Source organism: Bison bison, unplaced genomic scaffold, assembly GCF_000754665.1.
Source record: "Bison bison bison isolate TAMUID 2011002044 unplaced genomic scaffold, Bison_UMD1.0 scf7180017864072, whole genome shotgun sequence".
Classification (NCBI taxonomy): domain Eukaryota; kingdom Metazoa; phylum Chordata; class Mammalia; order Artiodactyla; family Bovidae; genus Bison; species Bison bison.
The window spans coordinates 11,229,519-11,245,061 of record NW_011494644.1 but is presented as its reverse complement, the minus strand read 5'-3'; the positions used below and the strand labels follow the sequence as shown (position 1 = coordinate 11,245,061).

The window sequence follows — 15,543 nt, the reverse complement described above, 5'->3', positions numbered from 1 at the left end:
TCCCTTCTCCCCCATCTGGCTTTCTGGCCAGGCTTCCACTGTGCAGAGAACCAGGAAGAGGCTTCCCTAGGCTGTCAGATGCCCCTTGGCTATTCTAGGCCCACAGCTTGGGTGACGCACAAACCTGTCACCTTCCTGATCAGTAAACACGTTTAAAGCGGATATGCTGGGTGGGATAAGGGGCCACCATAGTTCTAGGTCACATCCTCCAACTGGATAGGGAGGCTGGGCCTCAGCTGCAAGCTACACACAGTGCTTCTCAGAGCCAGGCTCTATTCCAAGTGCTTCATAATAAATTCCATTCTCATAGACTTGGGCTGATGCCCTATCCATCCCGAGTTCAAAGTCCAGGACACGGGAATAGGGAGGGCAAGGGACTTGTCTAAGATCACCCATCCATAGTGAGACTTAGAACCAAGATCCAGGCAGTCCTAGCCAGGGGAGGGGGGATGCTTTTGTGGGGCCCTGTCCCAGGGAATGGAAGCGCAGCTGAGCAGGATGGGCAGTAGAGAAGAAGGAAAGCAAAGGCCAGGGTAAGAATGGGGAGAGCAGAAAGCCCACACTGGGTTTTTCACACACTACCTGAAATCAACAGAAGAGGGAGCTCTGATGTTAGGAAAGTTAAGGGTAATCAACCTGACAAACAGGCAACAGAAAAGTATCAATATCAAATCCCATACAAAGTTGCAAGAAAAAGGAGCAGAGAATCATAGCCCTCAGGATACAGAAAGTGTACCAAGAAAACAGATGAAAACTGTAACCTTTGAAAATGAGGTAAGACATTAGAACATTGGGCTTCCCTGGTGGCTCAGCTGGTAAAGAATCTGCCTGCAATGCAGGGGACCTGGGTTTGATCCCTGGGTTGGGAAGATACCCTGAAGAGAACTACTCCCCACTCCAGTATTCTGGCCTGGAGAATTCCATGGACTGTATAGACCATGGGGTCACAAAGAGTAGGACACGACTGAGCGACTTTCACTTCACCAGGCAAGAAAGTGGCGGATCAGAATTGTAAGTGACCCCTGGCAGTCTGGCTGAATCCGTGCCCCTAGCACTGCACTGCATGCCACTGGAGAGACACAGGACCAGGTATTCCATCAGGATGAGAATCTAATGGTGCCAATGACTTGTGTGGCCTTGAACGACTCATCCTCCCTACCTAGGACTCAGTTACTTAGAACTACACTGTCTATCTAATATGGGGATCAACTAGCTACATGTGATTAATTAAAACTTTAGGACACTCTCACCTTCTGAGATGACCCATATTCTGTCTGTGGAGTGTTTCTCTAAATAAATCCACTTCTTAAAAAAAAAATTTAGTTTCTCAGTCACACTGCCACATTTCAAGAGTTTGGTAGCCACGTGCAGTCAGTCCAAAGACCACACTGATTATTTCCATTATTATAGAAAGTTCTATCAGATGATGCTGAGTTGGAATTTTTTTGGCTGCGCTGGGTCTTCACTGCTGCACCTGGGCTTCCTCTAGTTGTGAGCGGGGGCTACTCATCATTGTGGAGCACAGGCTCTAGGCACATAGGCTTCAGTAACTGCTGCGCACCGGCTCAGTTGTGGCTCAGTTGCTCCACAGCATGTGGGATCTTCCCTGACCAGGGATTGAATCCATGTGCTCCGAATTGGCAGGCGAATTCTTTACCACTGGACCATCAGGCAAGTCCTGGGACGTTTTAAACAGGAACCACACAGGTGATGTGAGTGCACTGGCACAGGTGTAGGACAACGGGGAGTGGTGGGGATTGTGGTTAAGCAGGAAAGCTTGTGACCCATCTAAAGAGCTCAGCAGCTACTTGGCGCTCAGCAGTTTGTCACGTGGGAATGTATGGCCTGGCTCCTCATTCGTCAAGAGAAGCAGGAATCGGGAATTTATAAAAAACTTACAATTTTCTAAGCAGAAGAAATTGTTCAGATTGTGTGGATCAAGTAAAACCCTTGGGCCTCACCTTCATCCCATAATTTTGTGGCTCCTGCCTCTGTTTCCTGTGTCAAGCCACTTTCCCTTCCTCTTTCTCACTTCCCATTTCTTTCTCACCCAGGTTGAAAGCTAGATGAATGGTGGAGTAGATGGGTTCCACTCCTTTTTTGGTGGTGGCTTCAAAACTGTTGGACTGGGACTTCCCTGGTGGTCCAGTAGTTAAGACTCCTCCCTTCCAGTGCAAGGGGCGCAAGTTTGATCCTTGGTCAGGGAACTAAGATCTTGCATGCTGCACAGTGTGGCCAAAAATATTTTAAGTTGGACCAAAGTCTCAGAGGGCAAGGCTTTGAATTCCCTAGTAAATTTGATTCCTTTTGTGTGATTCCAGGGGACATGGCCAAAGTTCAAGGCATGCTGGAGGGAGGCAGGACTGGGGTTTAGGTAGGCGGTGTGACATTCCTGAACAGGCTGAGCACTGGATGTAACCACCCAGGATTCAGAAGCAGGTAGGGTGGGGGTGGATGGAGTATTCATTTACTCCCTTTCTCCTTCCCACCCACCCCTACCTGTGATGGCAGGGAGTCATGGGTGGCAGCAGACCAGAGAGAAGTGGGAAAGGACTAGACACTTTGGTGTTGCTAATCCGGCATCAGTTCCATCAGGGGTCCCTTCCTCGAGGGGTGGCTCATATCTGAACAGTTCATCAGGATTGCCTACCATGCAAATATTCTCAGGATGTGGGCTAATGTTTGCATACAGCTGGGGCCCTCAGGATCCCCTGAAATAAAGGAGCCTGCCCCCTGGAGGATCCAGGGAGCTCCTCAGAGCCTCTGCCCTCTGCACCGTACTGGGGGGGGAACCCCCACAGCTCCGCCAGAGGCTGACCACCTTTCCCAGCTCCGTGCACTTCTGCCTCCTCCACATTGGGGGTTGAACATCGGGAAAGTTCTGATCTGAAGCCACCTCCAGGGGAGTTCCCTGGTGGTCCAGTGGTTAGGACTTGGTGCTTTCACTGTCATGAACCCAGGTTCTATCTCTGGTGGGGGAATTAAGATCCCACAAGCTGCGCTGCATAGGAAGCTTGAGGGAGGTAAAGTTGATGGGAATGAGGGAAAAGAGTTGGCAGAAAGCTGTGGGCTTCTGTGGTTAACTACATCAAGCATCTCTCAATAGAGATGAGGTCTGGATGGGCTGCCCTGGGTGGGAAGAAAGAAGTGAGTGGGGGTTGGTAAAGGATGGAATAGCCTGAGCTGAAGGAACAAGGGCCCTTTCCCCTATCACCCCAGGCAGTCTTTACGTCAGCCTCATCCCAAGCCCCCCGAACTCACCTTTTGTCTTCTGCCCACCTCTGTGTCACTCTGCTGCCCTGGGCTCAGGAGTCACCATGTCAATGGAAGAGTCCATCATCCGCATCCCGCCATACCACTACATCCACGTGCTAGACCAGAACAGCAATGTGTCCCGCGTGGAGGTCGGGCCAAAGACTTACATCCGGCAGGACAATGAGAGGTGGGTGGCCAGCACTGGGCCGTGGGGACATCTGGGGCCAAGGAGGGCCTGGGAGTCTGGCTGGCATGATGACCCATCTCCTCCTTCCTGTTCCTGAGCAAGACTGGCATTGGCTCGGGTCACAGGAAGCTGTCTCTCCCTTTCGCTGCCTCCTTCGGGACTAGGGACAGGGGTCTGAGTCCTCACACTGCTTCTCGCCCTCCAACAGGATCCTGTTCGCTCCCGTGCGCATGCTGACGGTCCCCCCACGGCACTACTGCATGGTGGCCAACCCGGTGGCCCGGGATGCCCAGGGCACCGTGCTGTTTGATGTCACAGGACAAGTGCGGCTCCGCCACGCGGACCTGGAGATCCGGCTGGCCCAGGATCCCTTCCCCCTGTTCCCAGGGGAGGTGCTGGAGAAGGTACCCGGCTCACCTTCCCTATACCCACTCTCTTGTGTCCTGCCGCCTTGACCTAGGGCTCAGCACTGCTTTCTGGAGGGAAAACAAATTGGGGTGGTGGGAGGGGGTGGGGATGGTAGGGGACGTTTGCTGGTTCTCACTGGGACAGAACTGACTGGATGCCCCCTCCCTCACCTTCCCCAAATACCCTCTTCCTCTTCATACGCCCACGTCAGACCTTTGAGAGCTGTCGGCCTATCTCGCCACCTAACCTTCCAGGCTCCAGAGCCTGCCCGAAGCTCCTGGCCAGTCTGGCACTCAGTGACTTGTGCCGAGAGTAAGCATTTCATTCCCTCAGACAGTCTCGGCGGCCAGTGGGCCGGATCAGCTGTGGTGGACCAGCTGAGGCCCAGGTGCCTGTGGTCGCTCCATGGGAAGGCATTGCAGGCCTGAAGTACCAGCTGGGCCCTCGTCCGTGTTGCCCTCCGGCCCTGGGTCTGAGAGTGAGGACACCTTCATTTCTGCGACATTTCTTGACCTTCACTTCCCTCAGGAGTCCCCTCTACCAAACAATGCTGCTGCTTCTCTTCTGCACTGGGTCTGGTGACCATGAGGCAACCTTGAAAACAAAGCCTCACACTTCAGATATGCCCGTCAGAGCAGTGTAGACCTTCCCACCTCCTGTTTCCTGAGCGCCCCAGTGCACACTGGGCCGTGAGATATTCACCTACTCAGCTTCCCTGATGTTTCTCCCACAATGCCCAGCAAGCCCTCTACCCAATCTCCTACCTGGAGTTCTAATTCTAAACAGGATCTGAGCACTTCTGCAGAGGAAAGTACTTCCTTGGCCCTCAGCCGTGGCATCAACTCCATCTTAATTCTTAGCTCTGTCAACCCCGTCTCAGCTCTTCAGGCCAGATGGCTCTGGGACCACCCCTATCTTGTACATTCCACTTGGGGTCATCTTTGGGGATGTGGAGAGATTGATGCTGTGGACTCTGACCTTGAGGATCTCAGTTGGCCTCAAGGGGTCACAGCTCTGAGTACCCCATGACTCCCCCCTGCTTCCCCTGTTAGGACATTACCCCACTGCAGGTGGTTCTACCCAACACCGCCCTCCATCTTAAGGCGCTACTGGATTTTGAGGATAAGAACGGACAGAAGGTGGTAGCAGGGGATGAGTGGCTATTTGAAGGGCCTGGTAAGTGTTTTTCTATCCAGCCGGGTTTGGGGTCAGAGGCTTCCTGCCTTCTCATTAGGGCCTTGATATCTTCTGACCTTCAAACCCTACCTCCCCCATCTTCCCTTCCCAGGCACATATATACCCCAGAAGGAGGTGGAAGTCATCGAGATCATTCAGGCCACAGTCATCAAGCAGAACCAGGCCCTGAGGCTGAGGGCTCGCAAGGAATGCTTAGACAGGGATGGCAAGGAGCGGGTGACAGGTGGAGTCTTGAAGTGTTCACGGGGATAGGGCGGGCTGAGCCTTGACTGTGGGGGTAAGTGGGGGAGGTTGGGGGCTGGCCACCTGTAGCCTGGAGGAAGTGCTTTCCTGGTATCTCTTGCCAGCTGTTGGGGGCTGCCTCATGCTGCTTCCCCCACTAACCAGACCCGGATCCTGTTGACATGGCTTTCCCTTCCTCTGACTCTGTCGTGAGCTGGGTCTGTCTCTAGACCAACAAAGCAGGTGTTTATATTGTTGCTGTGCCTGTGTATGCTCAGTCCTGACTCTTTGCGACCCCAGGGACTGTAGCCCGACAGGCACCTCAGTCCATGGGATTGTTCCAGGCAAGAATCCTGGAGTGGGTTGCCATTTCCTCCTCCAGGGGATCTTCCCGACCCAGGGATTGAACCCAGGTCTCCTGCACTGCAGGCAGATTCTTTACCTCTCGAACCATTGGGACTTCCCATGTTTATATGCAACTAGCAATTGTTCGACAGACCTGTTGTATTAAACAAAACAAGGTCTTAACAAAGGCTAGGCTTACGGAGCCAGGTGTGGTTCAAAAGTTTTACTGACTGCAGTTCCCTTAGGTCTTCCTGTAACCCTGAGGCACCACAGCTCCCATTTTCCAAATGACAAAACTGAAGCCTGGGTTTATGGCCAGAAAGAGCCAGGCTGGAACTTGTGCCCAGCACCCTTGCTTCTCTAGTAGGCTGAACGACCTCTAAGCTGTAATGCCGCAGTTCTGCCCACTTTGTGTCAGTCGCCCAGTCATGCCCAACTCTTTGTGACCCCTTGGACTGTAGCCCACCAGGCTCCTCTGTCCATGGAATTCTCCAGGTGAGAACACAGGAGTGGGTAGCCATTCCCTTCTCCAGGGGACCTTCCCGACCCAGGGATGGAACCTGGGTCTCCTGCATTGCAGGTGGATTCTTTACTCTCTGAGCCACCAGGGAAGCCCTTCTGCCCATTTTAGGGGAAGAAGAAAAAAGCTAGTCTCTGGAGCTTAGAGAAGGCCTACAGGGTACTGGCATAGCAACAACTTGGATGCTTGGAAGACCTTTTTTTTTTTTTAATCTCTCTGAGGTAGGGGTTGCTTTTCCTCTGGCCTCAAAAAAGGAAAAGAAGGACTTCTGTCAGGCTCTTGAGCCTGAGGGCAATGATCTCAAAGTGGTGTGTGAAGCCCTGCAGGTACCCTTTATCTAGGCTGCGGGAAGGGGCAGTTGGGGAGCAGGCTGGGTGACTTTTGACCTTTGCCTCTCCTCCCCGGCCCAGGAGAAGAATGGCTGGTCCGCTCCGTGGGTGCCTATCTCCCAGCAGTGTTTGAGGAGGTTCTGGATGTGGTGGATGCTGTGATCCTTACGGAAAAGGTCTGTGCTCTGGGGGGCCCTGGGTGGGAGATTCTCAGAGGGGCAGAGAACTGTGGCAGAAAATAAGATCACCTGAGGAGTGTCCTGGGTCACTGGAAAGGGTTTAAGAAACCCTCCTGGGTTGGTAGACACTGGGACTCAGACCTGGAGCATTTAGTGACCAGTGGGGTCCCCAGATCCCCCGAGGAAGTTAGTTGGAGGTGGCTTTACTGAAACCCCCCTGCCCCTTGACATCTTGCTCTCCAGACAGCCCTGCACCTTCGAGCTCGGCAGAACTTCCGAGACGTGAGGGGGGTGACCCGCCGCACTGGGGAGGAGTGGCTGGTGACCGTGCAGGACACAGAGGCCCACGTGCCAGATGTCTATGAGGAGGTGATGGGGGTTGTGTCCGTCACCACCTTGGGCCCCCACAACTACTGTGTGATTCTCGACCCGGTCGGACCAGACGGCAAGAACCAGCTGGGGCAAAAGCTTGTGTTCAAGGTAAGTGCCTGCCCCTCACCCAGAGGGGAATGGCCTGAGGCCCTGGACCCTTGTCCCTTCCCTCCTCCCACCCCAGGTACACGTTCTAGAAACATCAAGCTGGTTTCGGCTCCCTCTGTGCACACTTGTCTCTCTCTCTTGAGAATACAGTGTCACTGATCTTTCTGGCAATCCCTGACCTCAGGTTACCCACAGTCTCTCCTGGGAGCGCCTCCCTGACCGCTGTGAATACAGACCCAGAAACTCTCTCTCATATTTCACGTCTCTCTCTTCTGGAAGCTTTGTCATCCTGCATCAGACAAATCTCTTGGTTTGCCCTTCCCCATCCTCTACCTCATCCCTTCTGTGAACTATATGTGGGACTACCAGAGCTGGGCAGGCCTCTCCTACGACAGTCATAGATATGTGGGGCTTTGTGAGGTGTATGGTCTCTGTTGTGCTTAGTTCTGCTGTTGTGCCATGAGAGCAGTGTAGATTGTCTTTTTTTTTAAATCAGAGGATAATTGCTTTACAATATTGTGTGGTGTAGACATCTTGTAAGTGAACCAGTACTGCTACGTTCCTGTAACATTTTATTTGCAAAAACAGGAGGCAGAAAGAATAGAAACAAATATCCATCAGTTGATGAATAACTGAAAAATATGGCATATCCATTCAATGGCATGTCAATCAAAAGGATAAGATAGTCTTTCTGGGGTGGCGGACACTCATGTTCTTGAGAGAATTCAAAAAGGTAAAAATCAAAAATGAGGTTTTAATATGTCCTACAACACGGAGAAACTTGAAAGCATTATGCTAGGCAATAGAAGCCAGGCATAAAAAGACCACTGATTGTATGACTCCATTTACATGAAATGTCCAGAGTAGGTAAATCCACATACAGTTGTTGGGGCGGGGATGGGCGGTAACTACTACTGGATACAGGGTTTCTTTTCAGGATGATGATGTTCTGGGATTAGGGAGTAGTGTTGTTGGGCAACTCGGGATATTCCAAAGCAACTGAATTGTATACTTTAAATAGGTGTATTTTGTAATATGGGCTTCCCAGGTGGCGCTAGTGGTAAAGAAGCCACCTGCCAGTGCAGGAGATGTAGGAGAAATGGGTTCAGTCCCTGGGCTGGGAAGATCCCGTGGAAAAGGGCATGGCAGCCCACTCCAATATTCTTGCCTAGAGAATTCCATGGACAGAGGAGCCTGGCAGGCTACAGTCCATACAGTTGCAGAGTCAGCCATGACTGAAGCGACTTAGCACATGGGCACATGTTTTATAATAGGTGGGTTTTATCTCAAATATATATTTATATTGTATTATGTTATATTAAAAAATAGTCAGCAGGCCAGATTTGGTCCAAAGGTCAGAGATGGGAAACTCTGTACTACACCACCCTAAGGGAATAAAATGTGGGAGAAATAAAGCAATAATAGGTTAATTCTTAACTATTGAGCTTGTGAGAACCCAGACCTTGACACTTCACAGAATCTTTCCAGGGCAGGTTTGATCACATCTACAGGGATTTGTGAAGAGTCTCAGTCTAAATAAATGATTTGCTGTATGATGAGGTGGGGAAGGGACTTTGGGGGGGGTGGTGCAGGGGCTTCTGTCCTCAACAGAAGTCCACAATCACCCAGGGCTGAGGGAGGTACCATCAGAGGGCTCCACAGTCCTGGGAGGCGACGGCTCCTGACTCCACTTCTCCCTACCAGGGAGAGCAGTCTTTCTTCCTCCAGCCCGGGGAGAAGCTGGAACGAGGCATCCAGAATGTATACGTGCTGTCGGAGCAGCAGGGGCTGCTGCTGAGGGCCCTGCAGCCCCTGGAGGAGGGGGAGGGCAAGGAGAAGGTCTCCCACCAGGCTGGTGACCACTGGCTCATCCGTGGACCCCTGGAGTATGTGCCGCCCGCCAAGGTGGAGGTGGTGGAAGAGCGTCAGGCCATCCCACTGGATGAGAACGAGGGCATCTACGTGCAGGATGTCAAGACCGGAAGGGTAACTGTGGAGGGGTGGGCACTGTCACTGCCAGGTGGGTGTGGTGGTGGCTGGTCTGGGCGAGGGGATGATGCGGATGGGGCGGTGGGCAGTAGAGGTGACAGAAGAGCTCCACAGCGTTGCTGGCAGCATCTGAGCCAGCTGGCTGCAAAAGACCAGGGCGTTTTCTGGAGTTCTTGCCTTCCCTTTGCCTTAAATGGTGGTTGAGTTGTTCAGTCATGTCCGACTCTTGCGACTCCATGGACTGTCGCCCACCATGGCTCCTCTGGCCATGGGATTTCCCAAGCAAGAATACTGGAGCAGGGGATTGTCCCAACCCAGGGCTCAAACCCACATCTCCTGCATGGCAGGTGGATTTGTTACCACTGAGTCGCCAGGGAAGCCCCTGTCTTAGTTAATTTTAAATGTTAGCATTCCTGAGCAAGAAGATGAACCAGATTTGAAGATGGGGACTCAACCCCCAAGGCATCTAGATCTGGCCTCCGGCATAAAGGTCTGACTGGGATGCATAGGATCATACCCTTTTCACATACCCTTTTCCTGGTGGAATCCCTCTTTGTCACCTAAACCTTGATCTTGGTTTGACTGAGGACCACATCTCCAGCCTCTTTTAGGACTCTAACCTACAAGTAGAGTTCAGAATCCCAGGAAATGTTAGTGTGTGAACTATTTCCTAGGGTTGCATCTGTCCCTGGGGTGCCCTCCAAGCTGCCCTATGAAGGAAAATTCAAGAACAATATTGGAACATAACCATATACCAAATTCTTGGCACTAGACATGCAAGATATCATTCATTCCTCACCCCTACCCTCCATTTTGCAGATAAGGAGCTGAGAGACACAGGGTGGTGGGGGCAGTGGGGGCAGATAGCTGCCCAAGATGACCAAGCTCACAGAGTGTGAACTTGAACGCAGCCTCCTTCCGGAGGCCACCTTTAACCAGGATGCTGCCCTGCCTCCTGGATCACTTCCGCTTTAGGGCTGCCAGGTGGGTCTCTCTCCATTTTCCCCTCGCTGGTGACATCCCTCCTTATCTTCCAGGTGCGAGCTGTGATTGGGAGCACCTACATGCTGACCCAGGACGAAGTCCTGTGGGAGAAGGAGCTGCCTCCAGGGGTGGAGGAGCTGCTGAACAAGGGGCAGGATCCTCTGGCCGACAGGGGTGAGAAGGAGACATCCAAGACCCCTAAGCTCTCCACTCCCCGGAATAAGACCCGCGTGGTCAGCTACCGCGTGCCGCACAATGCTGCAGTGCAGGTGTATGACTACCGGGAGAAGAAAGCCCGGTGAGCAGTGGCCTGGGTGGCTGTGCCATCAGGGGGCTGTGGCGGGAGGGTCTCTCCAGGCCTCTGACCCCCGGCTCTCTCTGCAGCGTGGTCTTCGGGCCAGAGCTCGTGTTGCTGGGTCCCGAAGAGCAGTTTACAGTGTTGTCCCTCTCGGCCGGGCGGCCCAAGCGTCCCCACGCCCGCCGCACGCTCTGCCTGCTGCTGGGGCCCGACTTCTTCACCGACGTCATCACCATCGAGACAGCAGACCATGCCAGGCTCCAGCTGCAGCTTGCCTACAACTGGTAAGGGGCCCCGGGGGGGCACCGTGAGGAGGAGAGATGCCTCCTCAAGTGCTGAGCCCACAATCAGGGCAGAGCACCCAGCTCCATGCTGTGGTCAAGGGGCAAACCCAGGGGTTCATGCAAATGCAGTCTGATGCTGGAGGGGAATGACAGGGAAGATGTGGGCTCTCCTGGAGCAGGATTTGGAGGGACGTGTGTGGAAGACACTCACCAGCTAAACTCCCATTGGGAATTCAGCCAAACAAGGTTTTAAAAAGACTGGGTGTGTGTCTATGTGTGTGCTGGGATGATCAGGTGGTCGAGAGCAAGTGCTCTGAGGCCAACAGGTATACCACTTGCTAGCCACGGGCTGGGCAAGCACTGGGTGCTTTCCACACATTCCCAGGCTGTAAAATAACAGCGTCACCATCAGTCTCATGGGCCTGTGGACAGGATGCTATGAGAACTAGAACAGTGACCCATCTGTAGTTAAAGCTCAAATGGCAGTGATGAGAGGGGAGAGAAAAGTCGGACCCAGAAGCAGTGCTTGACAACTCCCAAGCATACCCTCCTCACCTCTTGGCTGAGTGCCTGGGACATGACAAGAGCAGCTAGCTGGACACTGGCATCTTTGGAGCCACTGCAACCTGACAAACCGAGGGGGCCTGGTCCCGGGAACCATACCACCTGGGTTCAACTTTCTGGCTTGGGAGGACCCGCTGTATGACTTAGAGTCTGTCACTTAACCTCTCTGGACCTCAGTTTCCTTGTCTAAAAAATAAAAATTCCCACCAAATAGGGTGGTATGAGTGAATGAAATGGGAATGTGTAAGTTTCTTAGGACTTTACCTGATACATAGCAGATGCTAATTAGCATTCTCTGTCATGAGACCCTGCCTAAACCACAGAAGGTGGGTGTCAATGTCCGTTTTTGAAGACGAGAAAGTTGTCTTTGCTCACAGGCACTTCGAGCTGAGTGACCGGAAGGACCCCCAAGAGACGGCCAAGCTTTTCTCAGTGCCCGACTTTGTGGGTGACGCCTGCAAGGCCATCGCATCTCGGGTGCGGGGGGCCGTGGCCTCCGTCACCTTTGATGACTTCCATAAGAACTCGGCCCGCATCATTCGCACTGCTGTCTTTGGCTTTGAGACCCAGGAAACCAAGGGGCCTGACACCATGGCCCTGCCCCAGCCCCGGGACCGGGCCGTCTTTCCCCAGAACGGGCTGGTGGTCAGCAGTGTGGATGTGCAGTCGGTGGAGCCCGTGGACCAAAGGACCCGGGACGCCCTGCAGCGCAGCGTCCAGCTGGCCATTGAGATCACCACCAACTCCCAGGAGGCAGCTGCCAAGTGAGTGAGGCCTAGGGGCCTGGCTGACCACGATGCCCACTGTGGGCCCCGCCTCTCACAGGTCCCTGCCTCTTTCCCACTGCCAGGACCCCAGTGACACAGCACCCCCGGTGGTCAGCCTGCTGTCCCCTTACCAGCAGAGAGCCTGGGCCACTGAAAGTGGAATAGATGCTACCTCTGCTTCTGTGGCTTCTCACCTTGCTGGCGCTGGAACCCAGATTCATTTCCGCAGCCTTCCAGGCACTCTGGGGTCCAGCCCTGCTTCCCCCACCTCGCCTTCCTGCCTTCTCCCAGGGCTCATGTGCTCCAGGCCCATAGCTCCTTTCTGCTCCTCAAGGTGGGAACTCGGCTGTGCATTGAAGGCCTTTTGCACTGGCTGCTCCCTCTGCCCAGAGTTGTTCTTCTGCACTTGAGGGCAGGTTCCTCCTCTGGCCTCCAGAGTTCACCTCCTTGGAGAGCCCTTTTTCTACCTCAGCTGAAGCAGCGCCCTCTTTGCCCAGTCATGTTATCGTAGCAACCATTTCTCAAAGAGCTTGTCACTGTCTGAAATCTTGGTTCACTTGTTTTTTCCCCCACTGGAAGGTGAGTCGTGTGAATGCAGGGTCATGGCCATGTGCACTGCACCTAGAACCACCCCTGGTTTACGTAATATCCATGCTGCGTTTTCATTTGCATGTCGAGGGCCTCTCCTCGGCCAGTGCTCCCGGCCCTTGGAGTTCCTATTCTGGCCCCACTCCCAGCGTCTTACCTGTCCCGTCTCCCACCCAGGCACGAGGCTCAGAGACTAGAACAAGAAGCCCGCGGCAGGCTTGAGAGGCAGAAGATCTTAGACCAATCGGAAGCTGAGAAAGCTCGCAGAGAACTCCTGGAGCTGGAGGCTCTGAGGTGGGGTGGAGAACTGGCAGAAAAGATGGCAGAGGGTCTTGGAAGAGCAGCTGATGGGGGGAGTGTGTGTGTGTGTGTGTATGTGTGCGTGTGTGTTCACTCATGCTGCGATAGCACAAGTCAAGGGTAGAGGAGGGCGGGGCTGGGCTTCCTCAGGGGCCTTCCTGACTTCTCTGCACCACCCTCAGCACCGCGGTGGAGAGCACCGGGACCGCCAAGGCGGAGGCCGAGTCCCGAGCTGAGGCAGCGCGCATCGAGGGAGAAGGCGCTGTGCTCCAGGCCAAGCTCAAGGCAGAGGCTTTGGCCATTGAGACGGTGCGTGGGGGAGATGCCTGTGAAAGGGTGTGGCCTTGGGGTCTGGAAGAGGCCCGGTCTCTGAAGCCACGAGGGACACCAAGCACCCTAACAGAAAGCCCCATTCAAGTGTGTTGGGGTTTGTGGAGTCCTTTGCCCTGTTTCCATTCACCTAATACCTGCTTTGAAGGTAAGGATAATAATTACCCATCCTACAGACAGGCATTCCCATACTGGCCAGCTTTGTGCTAGGTATGTTGTTTTTACAGGCAAGATCTTGAAATTCCATTATGGGTAGGAATTCTCTCCATTTTACAGAGGGAACTGAGTCTTGGATTAAGGAGTTCCCAGGGGTCAAAAGAAGAGGGCAGCAGAGGCTGAGTGGACATGAATTGGAGCAAGCTCCGGGAGATAGTGAAGGACAGGGAAGCCTGGCATGCTGCAGTCCATGGCATCACAAAGAGTCAGACACCACTTTGCGACTGAACATACACAGGGGTCACTAGTTAAAATTGGCATAGCCAGGGTTCACCCCTAACTGATAAGTTTCCTATTCCATCCTTTCCATCCGAGGTCTCTCAGGATATCTGGCTAGGTGACTTGCTAGATACATCTAGGGGCCACCCAATCAAAAGAATGCTGGGTTTTCCCTTTCCAGGAAGCCGAACTTGAGCGAGTAAAGAAAGTACGAGAGCTGGAGCTGCTCTATGCCCGGGCCCAGCTGGAGCTGGAAGTGAGCAAGGCCCAGCAGCTGGCTGAGGTGGAGGTGAAGAAGTTCAAGCAGATGACAGAGGCCCTGGGGCCCAGCACCATCAGAGACATGGCTGTGGCAGGGCCGGAGATGCAGGTGAGAGTGGGGGAGAGAGTTCAGGTGTGGGCGTGTGTGGATGTCTGTGCGTGTGGATGTGCGTCCTGGGACCATGTTTGGAACCAGGAAGACAGAGCCAGGGAGGCAAATACTTCTAGAGAGATGTCGGGGACAGAGAGACAAGAGGAGGTGGTGGCTTGGACTCTCCATGTATCCCGTGTTCTGACCCATGTCATTCCAGCATGGGGTCATATCAGGCACTGCACTGGATTCAGTGAGCTCCTGGGAGGGCGGTAAACTGATGGGATGTCAATCCATGACAAGTTGCTTCAAAAGAAGTCAAACAGGGCAGTACGGAGAAGGGGGAGGAGAGGCTGCAGGTTAGCTGGGTAAGGGGGCGCCCCTCTGAAGAGGGGATACTCAAGTTCTGCACAGTCGATGAGGGCTTCCAGTAGAGGCTCCAAGGTGTGTTTAAGGAACAGAAAGGTCTGGATGGCTGCCACCTGGCAGGTGAAGGGCGGGGAGTGCAGAGCTCCCGGAGGCAGCAGCCAGAGCTTCAAGGTTCTTGAGGCCTGGGAGAGGATGAAACCTTCAGGCTCCTCTTAATGGTCTTCACTTGTCACTGAATAGTCCTGAGGATGGCTTGGGCAGCAGCTGCCGTGTGAGGGCCGAGAACAGGGTAGCCCCCCTCCCAGACAGGCGGCCGAAGGGACGAGAAAAGGGACTAGGTTCTGACTGCATTTTCACCCGCCTCTTGCTCCTTCCAGGTAAAATTGCTGCAGAGCCTGGGCCTAAAATCCACCCTCATCACCGATGGTTCCACGCCCATCAACCTCTTCAACACAGCCTTGGGTTTGCTGGGGCTTGGGGCTGAGGCCCAGCCCCCAGCCAAGAAGCCCACCGGGGGACCCAGCGTCCAAGAGGGCTTGCTTCCCATCTCCACTGCTGCCCCCCTAACTCTTGGAAACAACCAGGTTGTGCCTTAGCTCTGTACTGCACTGACAAATAAAACGGACACTTCTGGGCATTTAAAACCCTCTTCTGTTACCTTCAGTCTGTTATCACAAGGGAGCTTAATGGTGGTGGGGAAGAGATCCTCTGAAATCTTGATGGTTACTACAGGCCACCCTCATCTTGAAATGGAGAGGAAACTTAAGACAGGGAGAAGACTAACCCAAAGTCAGGCTGATGGGAAGGTGGACCTAAAGTCCCTCTCAGCAGCCAGACTATCCCTTCAGCAGTCAGCTCACCTAGGTGCCCGTGGGGGGAGATGATGCCACAGGCGAGAGGATGAAGCCTGTACCTCTTGGGGTGGCTGGGTGGCTTCTGCGCCATCTCTTCTCACTACCATTTCCTCCAGGAGCCCAGTTTGGCCAGGGCGTTCTGGAGTCTTAACCCTCCGTCTGTGGGTGTATCCATCCCAGCTTCCCCACCTCCTGCACTTGGGAGGCTTTATCCGGCGCCACCTGCTGGTCAAACTATGCACCTGCGCATGGCGCTGTGCACCCATCCCTTGTCAGATGGGGGCGTCAGATCTGAGAGGAAGATGGT

At 53.7% G+C, this 15,543-nt stretch overlaps 1 protein-coding gene across 1 annotated transcript in view; it reads left to right on the top strand.

Moving 5' to 3' along the window:
- MVP (major vault protein) overlaps positions 1-15,026 on the top strand; it is a 19,755-nt gene extending 4,729 nt beyond the window's left edge. Inside the window, exons 2-15 of the mRNA XM_010837310.1 lie at positions 3,310-3,442; positions 3,651-3,846; positions 4,903-5,026; positions 5,139-5,270; positions 6,545-6,639; positions 6,886-7,122; positions 8,827-9,108; positions 10,149-10,393; positions 10,480-10,677; positions 11,619-12,005; positions 12,774-12,890; positions 13,079-13,205; positions 13,843-14,031; positions 14,760-15,026. Of these exons, the coding sequence (XP_010835612.1) occupies positions 3,318-3,442; positions 3,651-3,846; positions 4,903-5,026; positions 5,139-5,270; positions 6,545-6,639; positions 6,886-7,122; positions 8,827-9,108; positions 10,149-10,393; positions 10,480-10,677; positions 11,619-12,005; positions 12,774-12,890; positions 13,079-13,205; positions 13,843-14,031; positions 14,760-14,978 (2,673 nt within the window). The 5' untranslated portion in view covers positions 3,310-3,317 and the 3' untranslated portion in view covers positions 14,979-15,026. The remainder of the gene's footprint in view (positions 1-3,309; positions 3,443-3,650; positions 3,847-4,902; positions 5,027-5,138; positions 5,271-6,544; positions 6,640-6,885; positions 7,123-8,826; positions 9,109-10,148; positions 10,394-10,479; positions 10,678-11,618; positions 12,006-12,773; positions 12,891-13,078; positions 13,206-13,842; positions 14,032-14,759) is intronic.
- Positions 15,027-15,543: the final 517 nt, after the last annotated feature.